Source organism: Leopardus geoffroyi, chromosome D3 (assembly GCF_018350155.1).
Source record: "Leopardus geoffroyi isolate Oge1 chromosome D3, O.geoffroyi_Oge1_pat1.0, whole genome shotgun sequence".
In the NCBI taxonomy this organism is placed as follows: domain Eukaryota; kingdom Metazoa; phylum Chordata; class Mammalia; order Carnivora; family Felidae; genus Leopardus; species Leopardus geoffroyi.
This window is the reverse complement of record NC_059339.1, coordinates 66665444-66683241: the sequence shown is the minus strand read 5'-3', so window position 1 is coordinate 66683241 and position 17798 is coordinate 66665444. Positions and strand designations below refer to the sequence as shown.

The 17798-nt window shown below is 44.8% G+C and overlaps 1 protein-coding gene across 1 annotated transcript in view; it reads left to right on the top strand.

The window, feature by feature from the left end:
* Positions 1-17798, top strand: part of LOXHD1 (lipoxygenase homology PLAT domains 1) — a 159809-nt gene that overhangs the window by 26791 nt on the left and 115220 nt on the right. The window contains exons 5-6 of the mRNA XM_045457288.1: positions 4361-4459; positions 10974-11122. Of these exons, the coding sequence (XP_045313244.1) occupies positions 4361-4459; positions 10974-11122 (248 nt within the window). The remainder of the gene's footprint in view (positions 1-4360; positions 4460-10973; positions 11123-17798) is intronic.

Genomic DNA, 17798 nt, shown 5'->3' with positions numbered 1-17798 from the left:
GGCGGGGGGGGGGGGGTGTCTTGCTTCTCACTCGGCCAACTATGTGGAGAACCGGGGCCCCATCTTGCCATAGAGAGTTCTGCAGAGGTGAGAGAACAGTCCAGCCTTATTCCAGAACCGATTTCCTCCTGCATTCTGTTCAGCTGACTTTCTGACCCCTGGGCTTGGGCCCTTTGTCCACCTCAGCCAGAGCGTTCTGGAAGCTCCTTCCACCCTTGGCCTGTCTCCTACATTGCCTCATTCCAGCCCTGATGACTCCTTCTCTGGACTTCCCTGGGACTGGGATGCTGTGTGTTCCCTAAACCCTGCATAGGGTCCTGCTCCCCAGGCCTGCCTGTACCAGCCTCGGGCACCTCCCCTGTACTTTGAGGGGCCCCCTCCATCTCTTGGCTTCTCTCTCTAGTCTGCAGGATGCCTTTCCTGGTCAAATGTCATGGAATTGCAGATTGAAAAGGACCCTTAGTGTTCTCACATTCTCTCACCCCTGGCATTTTCTTTACAGCCTCCCTGACAGATGGCTCTCCACCAAAGTGCTTGTCACAAAGTGACTGCTTAGATGTCTCTAGGGATGGGAAACTCACTTCCCCCAAGGGCATCCCATGCCTTTGTTGGATAGCCCCAGGTATTAGAAAACGTTTCTTTCGGTGAGCTAAAATATCTTTCTTTATAATTCAAGTGCTAAGTCTAATTCTGCCTTTTGGAATGATGGCAGAATGTCTGCTCCTCCTGCCCTGAGTGCTCCCCTACCCCCCCTCATCCTTTCTCCTGCTGCCCTGTGCCCAGTGCTGTCTGGCGTCCTCTTGCCCTCTGACTGACTGATGCTCAGCGGTGGCCTTTAGCGCCTCCCCCACCCCCCATGGTATCACCAGCCAGGGGGCCCTGGGCATCTTGTCACCATGCAGAGGGGAATTGCTTCTGTGTGAAGTGAGCCCCAGACTGGACCTGAGAAAGGATGTGAGCCAAAATGAAAGGTTCTCAGAGACCCTGCCAACCAGGAGAGGAGAGAACAACCCCGCAGCCAGGGGCCTCTGCAACTTGAAAGATGATCAGAAGCAGGGGCGGCTGGACATGGCCAAGGCCTTCTTGGTTCTTCACAGCCGTGTGTCTCAGGAGCTTCCGGGGGCGGGGGTGGGGGGTGGGGGATGGGGGGAGGGAACCTGGAAATTGCCTTGTCAGCAAGCTAGCCTAAATATGGCCCAGATTTCAAGCCACTGACCTCGGGGTTGCCTGAGTCTGGCCTCTTCTGAAGACCATGGTTCTGCCTCCCATCTCAGGGGGGCTTCATGGGGATCCGAGGGGGTGGGTGAGAATCTCGGAGATCTTCGGTTGGGGACAGGATTGGAGGGTCTTCCCTCTCTCGTGATGGGTCTCCCCTAGTGAGGTTTGAGGGGAGAATCACTGCCTCCTGGCTCAGGTTCTCAGCAGGTTAAAGATCAGCCTTCAGGGCTGTGGCATATGTCGGGGGGTGTCCTCTATGGGTGCCCTGCCACATTCTGCATCGTGTCGTCTCTAGATGGCAGAGGCGGGGCAGGATTCGAGATGGGGTTGGAGTGAAATTAGGTTTTCTCCTTGTCGCCCCCACCTCTCACTCCTTTGCACTGAGCAACTTCCCCGGGACTTTGAGCTTTAGGAAGTTCGACTCAAGTTGTTTTCCGATACACTTAGTGAGGCTCTAGTATGTGCCCAGCACTGTGCTAGGGAACGTGTGTGGGGGGAGCCATATGTGAAAAGGAAGTCCCGCCCCAGACCTCTTGTAAATTCCTGAAAATCTTAGAAGCCTCACCTGCAGGAAACACCAAACTGCACAAGGCCGTCCTTGGTGAACTTGGAAATCATCGGCACAGACAACGTAGCAGAACCAAGGAATGCAGGGGAGAAAGGCCCTGGGGGCTAGGACATCAGGGAAGGCCCCAAGGAGGCCGTGGGCAGAGGGGCTGGAACTCTGGGCCTCAATTAAAACAGTTCTATTTTGTTTTTATTGAGGTGTAATTGACATGAAACATTATATTTGTTTCAGGTATACGAAATAGTGATTTGATGTGTGTACATATTGCGAAATAATCACCCAAGTCTAGTTAATAACCATCACCACGCATAATTACGATTTTTGTGATAAGAACTTTTAACATCTACTCTCTCAGTAACTTCACATATGCAATGCAGTGTTATTAATTATAGTTGCCATGCTGTACATCGCATGTCATGATTTCTTTACCTTATAACTGGGAGTTTGTACCTTTTTTAAAATTTTAATTTATTTTTTTTAAGTTTTTTTTTTTTTCTTATCTTGAGAGACACACAGTGTGAGTGGGGAGGGGCAGAGAGAGGGAGAGGGAATCCCAAGCAGGCTCCACACTCAGTGCAGAGCCCAATGTGGGGCTTGAACTCATGTAGCTGTGAGATCATGACCTGAGCCAAAACCAAGAGTCAGACACTTAAGCGACTGAGCCACCCAGGTGCCCCGAGTTGGTACATTAAAAAAAAAAAAATGTTTTTTTAATGTATTTATTTATTTATTTATTTATTTTAAAGGTTTATTTATTTTTGAGAGAGACAGAGACAGAATGTGAGTGGGTTGGGGCAAAGAGAGAGGGAGGCGCAGAATCCAAAGCAGGCTCCAGGCTCTGAGCTATCAGCACAGAGCCCGACGCAGGGCTCAAACTCAGGAGCTGTGAGATCACAACCTGAGCCGAAGTTGGACGCTCAACCGACTGAGCCACCCAGGCACCCCTTATTTATTTTTGAGAGAGACAGAGCATGAGTAAGGGAAGGGCAGAGAAAGAGGGAGACACAGAATCTGAAGCAGGCGCCAGGCTCTGAGCTGTCAGCACAGAGCCCAACATGGGGCTCAAACTCACGAACCGTGAGATCATGACCTGAGCCCAAGTCAGACATGTAACCGGCTGAGCCACCTAGGAGCCCCAGAGTTTGTACCTTTTGACTCCCTTCACCCATTTTGCACACCCCCTTATACCCCACCTCTGGTAACCACCAATCTGTTCTCTGTATCTATGAATTTGGGTGGTTTCTTTTTTATTTTTGTTTTGGGGATTTGGGGGGTGTTTTTGTTGTTTGTTTTTTAGATTCCACATATCAGTGGAATCATGCTATGTTTGTCTTTCTGTGACAGGCTTTTTTCACTTAGCAAAATGCCCTCAAGCTCCGTTCATGTTGTTGCAAATGTCAAGGTTCTCTTCTTGGAATGCTGTTCATGGCGGAATAGTATTCCATTGTAACAATTATAACACAACTTCCTTATCTATTCTTCCATGGATGGACACTTAGATTTTTTCCATGTCATGGCTGTCATAAGGAATGCTGCAGTAAACGTGAGGGTACAGATACCTTTTGAGTTAGTGAAACACCTCTAATTTTTATTAACTTCACGTATTGGGAGTAAGAAATCTGAACAAAATTCTTCTACATAAAAAATAGAAAGTCTTTGAAGGAAGGGAGGAGGGAAAGGCAAATTGCCTCAGCCCTCGGAATTGTTGGGACCCAAAGAAAGTCTAGAGGAGTCTTCCTTCCCATACACACACCAGCGCCTGTCCTTTGCTCCCCCAGCGGGCTCCAGCTGGGGAGACCTAGGTGGGCTCAGCATGTTGGTGAAGTTTACAGTGAGCTCATCTCCCCTACAAGGCCTTGGGCAAGGCTGAGGCATTTGTGGGTTACAGTGCATGGGTTTCCGCTCAGCAATTGGGGGAAAGATAGAAGAAGCGATACAGATCTTTAAGCAAGGTAACCACGAAGCACGCATGCGCTGGCTACTCTTGGTGCCCTAGTCTTTGCATTGGTTGTGGCCCTGACAATTTACATATAGATTTGATTTTCACATGCAGAATGTATTTTCCCCAGGTAATTTTTACACTGTGATGTATGTGGAGAACAGATTGGAGAAGGCAGAGTAGATGTGCAGTGGGCCCAGTAAGAAGCATTTCAATATCCAGGGGAGATTGGCTGGTGGTCTGGTTCAGTGTGGCATTTGGGCTGATTCTTGCATCCCAAGGCAGTATGAAAACAGAAGGTTCCTCTATCTCTGATTTATGCTCTGCACACCGTTTAGCTTTAGCAGTGACCGTTTGACTTTTCTTTTCTTTCCAGCTTTATTGGGATATAACTGACATATAACATTGTGTGAGTTTAAGGTGTGCGATGTGTCGATTTGATACATGTATATACTAGCAATGACCATTTGGAACCAATGTCAGGCAACTTGTTTCTTGCTCTGTTTTTGACAGCGATGGTGACACTTCCTGTATTGCTGGAGGGAAGGGTAGGTGATGTGGTAGCTGCCTTGGGGCCTTTGTTCTTCTTTCTCGAGATCCTAATGAGCTGGGGCTTTCTCTGTCCTCATTCCCAGGTAACAAGTACGAAGTCAAGGTATACACTGGTGATGTCATTGGTGCAGGGACCGATGCTGATGTCGTCATCAATATCTTCGGAGAGTATGGAGACACGGGTAATGGGTTTGAAATCCTCTCTTCCCTAGCTGTGCCCAGTTCTGCTTCTTAGCTGGGCTCTCCCCCACCCCCCCAACTCCTGGCAGAGGAAGGCAGCTCCAAGTCTCTTCTGTTGAGCAATAATTCTGCCTGTGGTGTGCTTTGTCACAGCCTTCCCTGGGCAGCAAGGTGCTCATCTTGTAAAATGTATGTGTGTGATGTGTTTTCAGAATAAGGTGTTCTTGGGTTCGGGTCTATTTAAAATTGTCCTTCATCCTAGACAAGAACAGACCCAAGCTTTACTTCCATCAGGGAGCTCAACTGTCACTTTCCTAACCTCCTTAAGCTCCATCTTGAGTTATGTTTTGAATGTGGCTGGGCATGGCTTGATTCAGTGCACTGGCTTGATGCAGACCAGAATGGGATCAGGGGATAGAATTAGACTTGGCTTCATGGGTGAAGCAAGAGCTGAGGACACAGACATGGCTGCAGGTGTTGGGAGACCATTCAGGCCAGTAGAACTGGGATGGAGAGTCTCTCCTGCTTCTTCCAATTTTATGAAATAACAGAGGAGTCAGAAAATCTACCGAGGTGTGAACTTTGGACACAATGTATTAAAGAATTCAGAATGCATTGCTGAGCTTATAAGAAGAGAAGAGAAATCTCCAGGTGCCAGAAATGAAGAGGGAGCTCAAAACCAAAGTATTAGCTCTGAATTGGTGCTGTGGCTCTTGGAAGGAGGGACCTTTCATGTTCAGTTGTCTACAGGATAGATTGTCATCCCCATTTGGGGTCAGAAAATGAGATTTCGTCCTGCATGAAGCAAGACAGGCAAAATTAGAACCGCATATAAAGCCAGGAGGCCTGAAAGTTCACAGGAACATCTTCAGTGAAAAAATAGGCCAGGAAAAAATTTGCTCATCAGTACAGTAACCTTATCTCTGCAAGAGCTCTAGATTGAAAAGACAGTTGCTGAGAAATCGATACCTCCTGCTTGCATACATGTGGGCTTGACCTCCGATTTTACACTACAGGTGTGATTTGGGAACCCCCACTCCCCCAAAGGACACAAAATTGGTTCCGTGCCAGTAATACCCTTGGGAGTTTACAGAAGCATTGTATAACATTCCCAAAGATAAGGTACTGGAGATGACTTCACTTTCCAAAATTACCAAGCAGTCAAGGACATAATCCACCATGACTAAACATCAGCGGACACAACAGATTAAATCCTGCAGAATTTCAGATAATAGAGTAATCTGAGAAAAACTATAGTTTAAGAATGTTTAAATGGACTAGAGACATGAACAAAACAATGGAAGAAAATAAAAAGGCCCCATGAAAAATATAGTAAACAGAAATATAGAAAATGAAAATGTAGTTACCAAATATAAACACTTAATGGATGTGCTAGGCAACACAATTAGAAACCACTGAGTAGAGATTATAAACTGTAACACAAATAAGAGCAAAATACTCAGATATAGCAGAGGTATAAAGAGTTGGAAAATATAAATGAGAGGTCATGAGATATGTAGGACAGAGTAAGTTGTGATAGATGTTGAACAGGAGTTCCAAATAGAGAATCCATAGAGTAAGCAAGAGGATATATTTGAAGAGATAATGGCTGAAACTTTTTCAAAATTGAGCAAAGATACGAATTTTCAGATTAAAGTAACAGAAGGAATCATTGAGCAGCATGAATGAAAACAAATCCACATTTAGATACATTGTGGTAAAACCAAAGGCAAAGGGAAAGATCTTAAAAGTAACCAGATTTGGCAGATTCTCTTCCACAGAAACAATTAGGTTGATAGCAAATTCCTGTCTGCTACCTACACAAGGTCATAAGTTCATGGAATAATAGCTTTAGCGTACTGAGCAAGAATATATATTAACCTAGAACTCTAGATCCAGTTAGGTTATCATTCCAGAGGGAGGGCAAAATTAATGAATTGCCTTGCAAACAAAGAGAAATAGTTACCACTCATAGACTTAAGCAGCCACTGAAGAATATGCTTTAAGAAAAAGGAAATCTGGGGCGCCTGGGTGGCTCAGTCAGTTAAGCATCCGACTTTGGCTCAGGTCATGATCTCGCGGTTTGTGGGTTTGAGCCCCACTTGGGCCCTGTGCTGACAGCTCTGTGCTGTCTCCCTCTCTCTCTCCCCCTCCCCCGCTCGCACTCTGTGCACACTCTCTCTCAAAAATAAACATTAAAAAAAATGAAAAAACATTAAAAAAATAGTAAAAAGAAAAAGGAAATCATGCCCACAAGACAGGTAAAGCAGGGAGGAAAGTGAGCAGAACTATTGATAATTATGTGACAAAGCTAAGCAAGCACTGACTACAGTAAACAATTCTAATAATGACTATCGTTAGGGCATGAGAAAACGTGGACCCAAAATACTCAAACACAGTAATCTTAAGGAAGGTGGATAATGAAAGTTAAATCATAATTAGGTTCTTGGCCACAGTTCATTCCCCAAGTGATAGGAGAGTAGAGACATTGATGGACTTTAGACCTCAGTGAGTCCAGTATGCATATTAAAATTGTAAAAGTAACCATGCCCCCCCCTCCCCAATACAAAATGTGTAACTTCAAAACCAATAGAGGGAATAAAGAGAATAAAGCCTCAATAAAATCCAATAGAAGGCAGGAAATGAGGAAAGGGGAACAAAGAAAAAGAATGGCCAATCATAAAAAAAAGTAAATGTATAATAATTACAATAAATACAAATAAACTAAACTCATCAGTGAAAGGATAGTGTTTTCATATTAAGTGAAAAGAAAGAAAAATCCGGCTTAAACATGTGATGCCAAAGGGCTGAGAATAAATAAAACTGAATGACATGTGTCAGGAGCATGTCAATAACAGAGAAGATGGTTGTGTAGCCATATTATTATTCGTCAAATTAAACTTTAAGGCAGAAACCACTTTGTGAGAAATAAAAGTATATCGGACAATGACAAAAGGAACAATGAACCTACAAGATGTAATAATTATGAACGCTTATAAATTTTACAGCATATTCCCAAAATATGGGAAACGGAAATTAACTAAGTTCTTGAAGAAACTTGACGAATGCCTAAGTATAATGGAAGATTTTAAGACATCACTCTCAATAACTGATAAGTAAAATGGATAAAAATTTAGGATGGATACAGAAGACTTTAACTACACAGTTAATAAGCTTGATCTACTGGATCTATGTAGATTCCTGTGTCCAACTGGTAGAGAATACACATTCTTTTCAAGCACTTAATGACCACATACTAAACCACAAAGCAAATCTTAACAAACTGAAGTTAAGCAATAAGACAGAGACAAGATTCTTTGATCACAGTCAGTAAATTTAGAAGAAACTCCAACCTCTCAGTCCATTTGGAAACAAATTTTAACTTTCATGAAAAATAATAATCAACTATAAAATCCAGGAGAATGATCAGAACCATGGGAGAGAAAGTTTAATAAAGATGCTGGGTACAAGATTAATAGATAAATCTTAATAGAAACAACAAGCAAGCATTTAACTTAAAAATAAATTAATAGCAATATTAAGGTGCCTAATAGCACCTTACAATTTCAATTATAAGGTGCCTAAGAAAAACTAACAAAAAGAGCTTTCTGTAAAGAATATAAATATTTACTTGAGGATATACAAGAATATTTAAACGGAGAAATATGCTTGTGGAGGAGAATGGTCTCAAATTCATTAAGAAGTCAAATTTTCCCAGATTAGCCTATGAATGCAATGCAATTTCAGTTACATTTCCAAAAGGCAATATCCCACAGTTTAAGCTGCTAGTAAAATTGCCATCCATAAGGGCTAACTATTTCCAAGACTATTTTGAATAAGGAAAATAATATTAACAATATTAATAAGTGAGGGATTTACTCTGATCTCTAAAAGATACCACAGATCTCTAAAAACTAAAACAGTGTGGTATTGATAGAAGGAGAAACAAACCAGTGAAACAGAATAGAGTCTAGACCCACACAGAGAGATAGTGTTATAAATCAGAAACAAAGGATGGAATATTCAATTATTGGTGTGCAAACAATTGTCTTACCATACGAGGAAAGATAAAATTAAATCTTTTTACCTTTCACCATACACAAAGGTAACTTCCAGATGGGCTACAGACTTACATGTGTAAAAGCAACACTATGAAATTTTTAGAAGAAACTTTAAGAGCATGTCTTTTGAATTTCAATTTAGGATGGAGTTTCTTGAAGTATTCACTAAAAGCACAAACAACAAAGGAAAATATTTAGAAAGTCTACTAAAGCAAAAAAAGTGTCTGTATGATAAAAGACACCATAGACAGAGGAGAGGTAATAAAGAATATAAAATATATGAACAGAAAAAATTACAGAAGAGCAAGATCTAAATGGCCAACATATATGGGTATATCTCTCCCCCCCCAAAATATATATGTATATGAACAGTATATATTATAATCTCTCCACATAATCAAGAGAATGTAAATTAAAATCACAATGAGATACTATGGTATATATATTGATATAAACTTTTTAAGTATATATGTTAATGATGATTGTGGGGAATGGGACCCCGAATATACTGCTGGTGATAATTGATGTACAAGCATTTTGGAAGGTAATTTTACAATACCTAATACACCAAAGGTGAGCACACCCCAGGACCCAGCGACTCTTTGTAGGTGTCCACTCAGAGCATTTGTCACAGAAATGTAGCGGAAGGCAGTTATGAAAGAGTCCATTTCAGTGCTGTTTACAATAGCAAAAAACCAGGCACAACCAAAATGTCTATCAGCAGAAGAAACATTAATAGTATTTTCTTTATTCAATGACTTTTATATAGCAGTTCCACAAATGACCTCAAGCTACCAGCATCAACAAGGTAATCTCAAAAGCATAATATCAACTGCAAGGAAAGTCAGTTGCACAGGGTATGTTGACGACGATGGTAGGATGGTTAGAGAGCGATAGCAACAGCCTCCATCACTAACATAACACTTTCCATGGGTGGGTGTCACCACCAGTGTTTAGTGTGTACCAATTCAGTTCATCCTCACAGCAGGACCCTGTGTGGTGGTGCCATTATCCCCACTGTATAGATGAGGAACCTGAGACAGAGAGATATGCACTGCGATGTTATTTATGTAAATTCTAAAACATGCAAAAATAGCACGTTTTCTTTATGAATACCTCCATGTGCAAACAAAAATTCACGGGGACGATACATATCGCTTGTGGACAGTGTTTATTTAGGGGAGGGAGAAGGCGGGGGAAGGCAGGATAGCCAGTGAGACTGTAGACTTACCAGTTATCTCTTCAAGACAGAGAAAGGTCTAAAGCAAATTAGACAAAGTGTTAGCATCTGTTCCGCCTCTGAAATCTGGGCAGTGGGTGTACAGATGTCTTCCTTCTTTTTAATGTTTTTAAAAGTATTTATTTTTGAGAGAGAGAGAGGGAGCATGAGTGGGGGAGGGGGAGAGAGAGGGAGACAGAAGATCCGAAGCAGGCTCTGCACTGACAACGGTGAGCCCGAGGTGGGTCTCAAACTCAGGACCTGAGCCGAAGTTGGAGGCTCAGCCGACTGAGCCAGCCAGGCACCCCTCTACAGATGTTTTATACTACTTTCTGTATGGTTTTGAGTTTTTGCCATTTAAAATGTAGAAAGATTTAAAGAATTAAATTTTAGAAGAGAAGGTGAATGGATGGCATCAGCACGGAGCTGGTGCTTAGGTGGGGCCATAAGGGTTAATATGTAAGCTTGGGAACATAATAATGGAAAATTGAAAAGCAGAAAGAACAGGTTAGAATGGATCCTAATGACGTGCTTATCACCCAGTGTGACTTCTGACATGTAATTTCAGTTCTCCAAGCTTGTTTCTTCACCCACAAGACGGAATTAATAATACCCCCTCGCACATTGTGGTGACAAATAGAAAGAAAAGAAAAAAAAAATCTATGTGAAACTAATGTGTCTGATGGTGGCCGTCCTGTTTTCCAGAAAAGGAGGCAGGCCTAAGGAAGTGTGTTGGCTGTCAGGGTCCCAGCACAATCCTGGACCAACTGCCATGGTTGTGCTCCCAGCTTGGGACAAGCAACTGGTACAAGCCAGGCAGGGCCTCAACTCCAGGGATGGGGGTACACATGTGGTTACCAGGATGGGAACTCCAGACTAAGATAGAAATCAGAAGCCCAGTTATGGGACCTGGGCACAAGCCACACACAGGACAAGCTTAACCGGAGGTTGCAACGAGAGATTTACAGAGCCCAGAGATCTCAGGGTAAAGCTATTCTTGTTGACTTAAAAAAAAAAAAAAAAAAAAAAAAATTAACGTTGTTGTCAGAGTAGTTTTAGGTTCACGGCAAAAGTGGGTGCAAGCACAGAAAGTACCTATGTACCACCTGTCCCCCACCCTGCCCGCCAGCCTCCCGCCTTATTGACTTTTGAGACTACCTTCAGTGGGCAGACCATTGGTTCTTTCTCCTCTTCGGGTCTCCTTTGTAAGTTTCTTGCCTGTGTGTGTGTGCACAGGGGAGCGTAGGCTGGAAAATGAAAAGGACAACTTTGAAAGGGGAGCTGAAGACAAGTTCATACTGGATGCTCCCGATCTGGGGCAGCTGATGAAGATCAATATTGGCCACAACAACAAGGGCGGGTCTGCAGGTTGGTTCCTGTCCAAGGTGGGTTCACTGCCTGTCTGTGGTTCCTGTGGCCTGGGAGGGGGAATTCTGGCTCTTCAGAGGGTATATTTCAGCCCTGACTTCCCTCTCTTGGTCTGTCTGTCTCTACTCTTCTACCTAAGCCTGCTGGCCAACCATACTGCCCGACCCTGCCCACATTACCCCCTTCCCAGAAAGCCCAGGTCTCCCATCGGAATGTAATCAGGGCCTGATCATCCTTCAAGACTCTGCCGTGAAGCTCTCCCTGACTTGCCCACCAGAACCTCTCCCTCCCGTGAATGTTTATAACCCTGCCTGCTTAGAGCATTTGTTGGTCCCTAATCATAAGCTTTCTTGTGACTTATCTTGGGCTATTGCCTTGCATCTTAGATGCCTTGTAGTCTCACCAACCCAAGACAATGGTAAGAATCAAGAAGAAAACAAAAAGGCTTCTGGGAAGCTAAAACAGCAGGTTCAGAGCTCGTGAGGAGAGCTCATGCCCCTGGCTTTATCTTTCCCTGCCCTGATTTTGAAGGAGAGACCCCCTCAGACTCTCTCTCATAGCCTAGTGCTCACTTACAGTCCCTTCTGGCAAACTCTTGCCTGCAATTTTAAACCTAAAGTAGAAGATTAGAGAGGGAAAGAGTCCTTGTATTAGGTAGGCCTGTTGAAAACTGTAATGGGGACTCAGAGAAGATAGAAAAAGCCAAAAAATAATTAAAAATCCATAGAAGTCTGAGGTCACTTAGAAAATGGGCTATCAGCTCTTTGCAGATACTTCCCTTCATGAGGCTATCAGTATATCTCAGCTCATTCCAGAATGATAGGGAAAGGTTATTGTATAACATAGTTTTGAAAAATATTTTGAAAAAGCTCTTAGTGCTTAAAACAGAAACCCTTCCAATTTGAGACAATTTGACAACGGAGAATGAGGCTGTCTGATAGGTGAGGTTTTGTTATTGCTTAACTTCATTTACCTTCTGATGTCAGCAGTGGTTGACCTGCAGTTATCAGAAGACTTCTCATCCACACAAAATCCAGATGTGGCAGCTGCTTTCTAGGACACCTGCTTTCTTGCTGTGTCACCATCCTGGGCACTGTGGCTTTCATCCTCTACCTTGTTGCCTCACGATCACATGATGGCTGCTGAGCCTCTAGGCATCTTAAGTGTGTTCCAGGCAGGAAGAAAAGGGAAGACCCAAGGGGAAAACCACTTTTTTTTTTCCTGGCAAGCCTTTCTTTATTTTGAGAGATGCAGTGTCCTCCTTAGGCCTTTTGTCTACATTTCATTGGCCAGAAATGAGTCGTGTGACCAACCTAGCTACAGTGGAAACTGGGACAAATGGCTGGCTTTCCAGCCTTTATAAGAAGAAGGTGATCGGGAAAGGGCTGAGAGCATCCTCTCATGTCTGCCACACTCCTCTCCGTAACTAGCCTAGAAGTTCCTTGAGAGCCTCTCCCCAGCTCTTGGCGTGGGGTGGGGCATGAATTGTTGAAGTGAGGAATGGCCAAGGTTCCTTTGGAAAGGAAGGGGTTTGTTTGGCCGTAAGAGCAGCCAGCCTGGTGCTGAACAGGGTTCTAGGAGGCTAAATGCTGCTTGGATTGGAGAAGAAATGGGGCAGGGGTCCAGAACGAGAATAGCCAATGAGAGGCCGGGGTGTGTCTCCAGGTTGGAGGAGGGAGAGGAGGCAGGTGCGGTTTGTGACCTCAGCCGGGATGAGGCACGAGCAGGTGCCTCGAAGCCCAGTTCCCTCATCCGGGGAAGAAGGACCATCTGAGTGAAAACCCAGGGTTAGTGCAAAGAGCTGCAAGGTGCACCCCAGGGCCTGGGTGTGGCCTTGACAGGTTTTCCAACTGCCCTCTCCTGAGGTCAGGTTCCTTCTTGGTCACATGGGCCCACTCACCCCACTTCTGTGCTCTCAGAAACCTCGTGAAGGAAGTGGGTTTTCGTGCCAGAACAGGCCCCTTTGCAAAAGGAAGGGGCAGCTTAGCAGAGTGAAAACATTTTTTTCTTTTTTCTTCTTTTCCTTTAAGGTGTTGTAGATCTAGTTCCATTGCCTTCTGAAATTTGATATTGAGGCCAAGGAAATTTTTGTTTCTTTCAGGATAATCTGTTCTATTTTGTTTTTCTAGCCGGGATGCTTGCAGAATTTTTTTTCTTTATATTTATAATAAGTCTCAACTGGGGGGCTCTGTTAGTTCATTTGTGCACCCTTCCTCCTTCCCTCCCTCCTTCCTTTCATTCCTTCGTTCCTTCCTTTCTTTTGCTTTTGTTTTTGATTTTTCAGGGACACGATTAGTCTTTACTTTTATGCAAAGGATATTTATTTATTCACAATTTATTTATTTGTAGCTCAGAAAAGAGAATCTCCTGTTATATGCCAGATTCTGGCTTGGATGGCATTTGTTCTGGTCTCTTCTTCAGGAGTAACAATTAACCATTTACGGGCTCTCCATTCTCTGTTTTCCAAAGCTCTCAGCTTCTCTCTTGTTCCTTCCACTTTCTGTTCTTTGCACTCCAGGAGAACGTGTCACATTCCCTCACCCTGTCCTGGATTGGCTCCCCCATGCCGTGCTGTCCAGTCCCTTCCTTCTCCTACCAGTGTGCATTCCATTCTAATTCTGAGTGTTTCTCAGAATTTACATGTTTGTTGTAAAAGGTTAGGAACATTTACATGTTCATTGTAAAAGGTTAGGGAATAGAAATAAACAAAAAATAAGGTAAACCTAAACCACCACAATTTCACCACCCAGAGATGACCAGTGTTCGTGTTTTTTTTTTTTTTTTTAATTTTTTTTTCAATGTTTATTTATTTTTGGGACAGAGAGAGACAGAGCATGAACGGGGTAGGGGCAGAGAGAGAGGGAGACACAGAATCGGAAACAGGCTCCAGGCTCTGAGCCATCAGCCCAGAGCCTGACGCGGGGCTCGAACTCCCGGACCGCGAGATCGTGACCTGGCTGAAGTCGGACGCTTAACCGACTGCGCCACCCAGGCGCCCCAGACCAGTGTTCGTGTTTTGATGCAGGTCCCCTCCAGCTATTTTTCTATGAATTAATATACATGTATCATTTTTTTAAATGGGGTCATCATAAACAGTGTTTTACAAGCTGCAGTGTCTCCACTTTGAAATAGAACATGCGTATGTCCCCACGTTATTTAAATAGAGTGACATGAGGGTTTTACAGTGCAATTTGTTAATGAGTCCTAGAGTATTTCTTTTTTTTAAATTTTTATTTTTGACAGAGAGAGAGAGAGAGAGAGACAGAGCATGAGCGGGGGAGGGGCAGAGAGAGGGAGACACAGAATCAGAAGCAGGCTCCAGGCTCTGAGCTGTCAGCACAGAGCCCAACGCAGGGCTCTAACTCACGAACTGTGAGATCATGACCTGAGCTGAAGTCGGACGCTTAACCGACTGAGCCACCCAGGCACCCCTAGTCCTAGAGTATTTCAATGCACAGATATAACATGACTTATTGAGTCAATCTTCTTTTGTTGAACATTCTTTTCCTCAAAATTATTGATACTATAAAGAGTACTGTCACAAACATTCTTATAGCTTATATTTATGCACATCTAGGATTACTTCTTACAGTAAATTCTGAGGAGTTGGGTACGGGCTTGCAGAATTGTGAGAGCCTTGACAGATTTGCTGCTCTATAGTTTCCTTGATATTTTTCCTTCTTTAGTCTGGTTCCCTTTTACTATCATCTTTTGCCTTTTCAACGCGGCCACTGCTGTCTTAAAGATGTTTAGTCCTATTTCATAAAGACCAGTCTTCTTGTATTCCATTAAGCGTGTGTGTTCTCCTCAGTTCTTGTACTGTATCCAGCGTGAGGCCCTTTGCAGAGTTCTCCCCTTCTTCTGGTTCTTTGGAATGATGTTCCCACCTTCCCTCCCTCCTTGTCTTCCTGCTTCCTTCCTTTCTTTTTCTCCTCTTATGTGCTAATTAGGCACTATTTTCAACCAGAAGGCCAAGCACTTGGCTCCTTTCAGGATTAGATTGGTTGTTCTCTGTGCAGCCGTATTGTGTGCAGGGTGAGTTCAGGGTCTGGTAAGGCAGGCCTCCACCTGTCCCCCCAGTGCTAAGGTGGGTGTCCTCAAAGGTTCATGGTCTTCTGACAGACTCCTGACAGGCTATTCCTGTAACTTAAGCCAAACCAAAATGCTTCCTGAGAATAAGACATGAAACTAATTTAAGCGCTTCGTAGGTCAGTATGCCTGGATTTCCTTGATACTTTCCTGAGGAAGAGAGGGAGGAGGGGTTTAGATCTCAGGCAGGGTAGGTGCAAGCCCGAAGCCAGAGGCTGGGGGAAAGCACTGTGTCACCATACTGGGGACAGCCAGCTCTAGTGTTCTGCCTCCCCCACCTCTGGCCATGTGCTGCCCCTCCACAGTTTACAAGGACTGATCTGCTGGCCCTCAGCTCCCCAGGGACACCAGTTAAAGGGGCTGCTGAACTGCCCGAGTTTCCAGATTTGACACTTTCACAGAAAGTGCCCTTCTTCCTCAGAGTTGCCAGGCTGGTTGCCTTGGACTTCACAGGACAATTGCTCCTTGGGTATTTGCGTTCAAGGGCTTGGTGGATAAACCTAAAAGCCAATATAATTATCCACTTCACAGGTGGTCTCCCTTCTAGTCAATTGCCCACATATGCTTCTCAGCCCAGGGGTATGGCCCTCGGGGTGACCAACACCCCCTGTCCCCTGTGTTGCACCCTCTCCTGGAGCATAGGGGGCTGGCATCCTCCCCTCCCCCGGCTCTTGCCCCGCGACCCATGGCTTGGGCCCTCATGTGGGGTTAGTCCACAACTGTGATCAGCTCAGATGGTCATAGCGCTTCAGAAGAGCAACAATCACAAAATGGCACGTCACACTCCAATGGGCCTTGTCCTTGGTCCATCTGCTGCAGTAAAGAGACTTGCCCAAGGCCTTGCAGCTCTTCAGTGGCCAGCCTGGCACCCTGGTCCTCCGGACTCCAGGTCTGGACTCCCTCCCCTGCGTCACGTGTTAGCCCGTCCAGGTGGGGAGATCGATCACCCGCTGCATGCTGTAGGCGGTGTAACGGCAGCCCGCACCACAGGCTCCAGGAGGAGGAGGAGACCAAGGCTCATGGAGCTGATCTTAGGGACATCAGGAAGCTCAGTGTGTCCTTCTGTTACCAGATAAAACTCAACAGTCAACAAACATTTGTGTGGCTACCAACGGCAGCTGTTGTGATAAACATCATTCTTCTCTTTTTGCTTTATTATTTTTGAGAGAGGCAGCACAAGCAGGGGAGGAGCAGAGAGAGAGGGAGACAGAATCTGAAGCAGGTTCCAGGCTGTCAGCGCAGAGCCCAATGTGGGGCTTGAACCCACAAACTGCAAGATCAGTGACCTGAGCTGAGGTCAGGCGCTTAACCCACTGAGCCACCCAGGTGCCCCAAGCATCACTCTTCTTGAAAGAATAAGACAAGTCCCTAAATAATTATACTTACTATACCCATATACCCCTAAATTTCTGGGAGAGTCCAGCTTTCAGTGAACATTCTGTCATGAGAGTCCCACAAGTAAAGTAATGTCGATCAGATCAGATTTCCTGGCTTGAAGAGTAGAAATCAGAATTACCATGACTTTAATGCCAAGCAGGATGAGATAAAAGTCTTGAGTAAGGAACACACCAAAGTGGTGGGGTGAGCTGCATCTCACTGGGCAGCAGGAGTGCCCTGGAGCTGGGCCATGAAGATGGGTAGGGGTTTGCCAGGAGGGGCAGGGAGGAGGACTCCTGTGGTCAGATGAGGAGGAGCCAGAGGGCGAGGCAGGGATACCGAGCGGATCTGGGCCAGAGCACAGGGCTCAGAGGACTGAGAAGTGGGAAGTCATGTTAGGGAGGAAGGTGCGGGCAAGACCACTGCAGGCCCTGATCATAATAAGCCATCAGAGGCCTTCACTGAGCAGTAGCCTGAGGTGGTGGGGGGTGTGTGGGTGGGCTCAGAAGAGAGGGAGTGCAGAGGGTGGAGAGAGTGCTAGGCTGTCACCATTCGAATGCTACCATTTACACTTATTTATATTATGGGACACCGTTTTATAGTTTTTCAGTGTGATGGCTGAGACCTGGACCATATGGGGAAGGATAGCCTCTTGACAGGGAGAAGACCTCACCTTCCTTTGGTGGGCCTCAGTTTCCCCCAAGGAACATTCATTTGCTTTTCCACAAGCTAGACGCTGAGATTTATTTTAGTGGGTTCATAAACTCCGAAAGTCTTCCTCCTTTTTTCTCCTGTGTCGGAACTTACCTGGTCTTTGTCCTTTGATCTTAGAACTCTGGAAGGAAGCCGCAGTTCTCCAGTGGTTCTTGAAATGTGATGATGGCTGCTTATGGGTCACAGGTTACTTTTATTGGATAACATATATGCATTTTTAGTCTTTATTTATTTTGAGAAAGGGGCACAAGCGCAAGCAGGGGTGGGGAAGAGAGAGAGGGAGAGAGAGAATCCCAAGCAGACTCCATGCTGTCAGTGCTGAACCCGACTTGGGGCTCGATCTCATGAACCATGAGATCATGACCTGAGCTGAAATCAAGACTCGGATGCTTAACCGACTGAGCTGCCCAGGTGTCCCCATTTATGCATTTTTAAAGGAAAGATTGAAAACCCCTTGAAAGCAGAGGCTTGTTCTACATTCTTTGCCTGCCCTCATGCCTGGTACATAGTGGG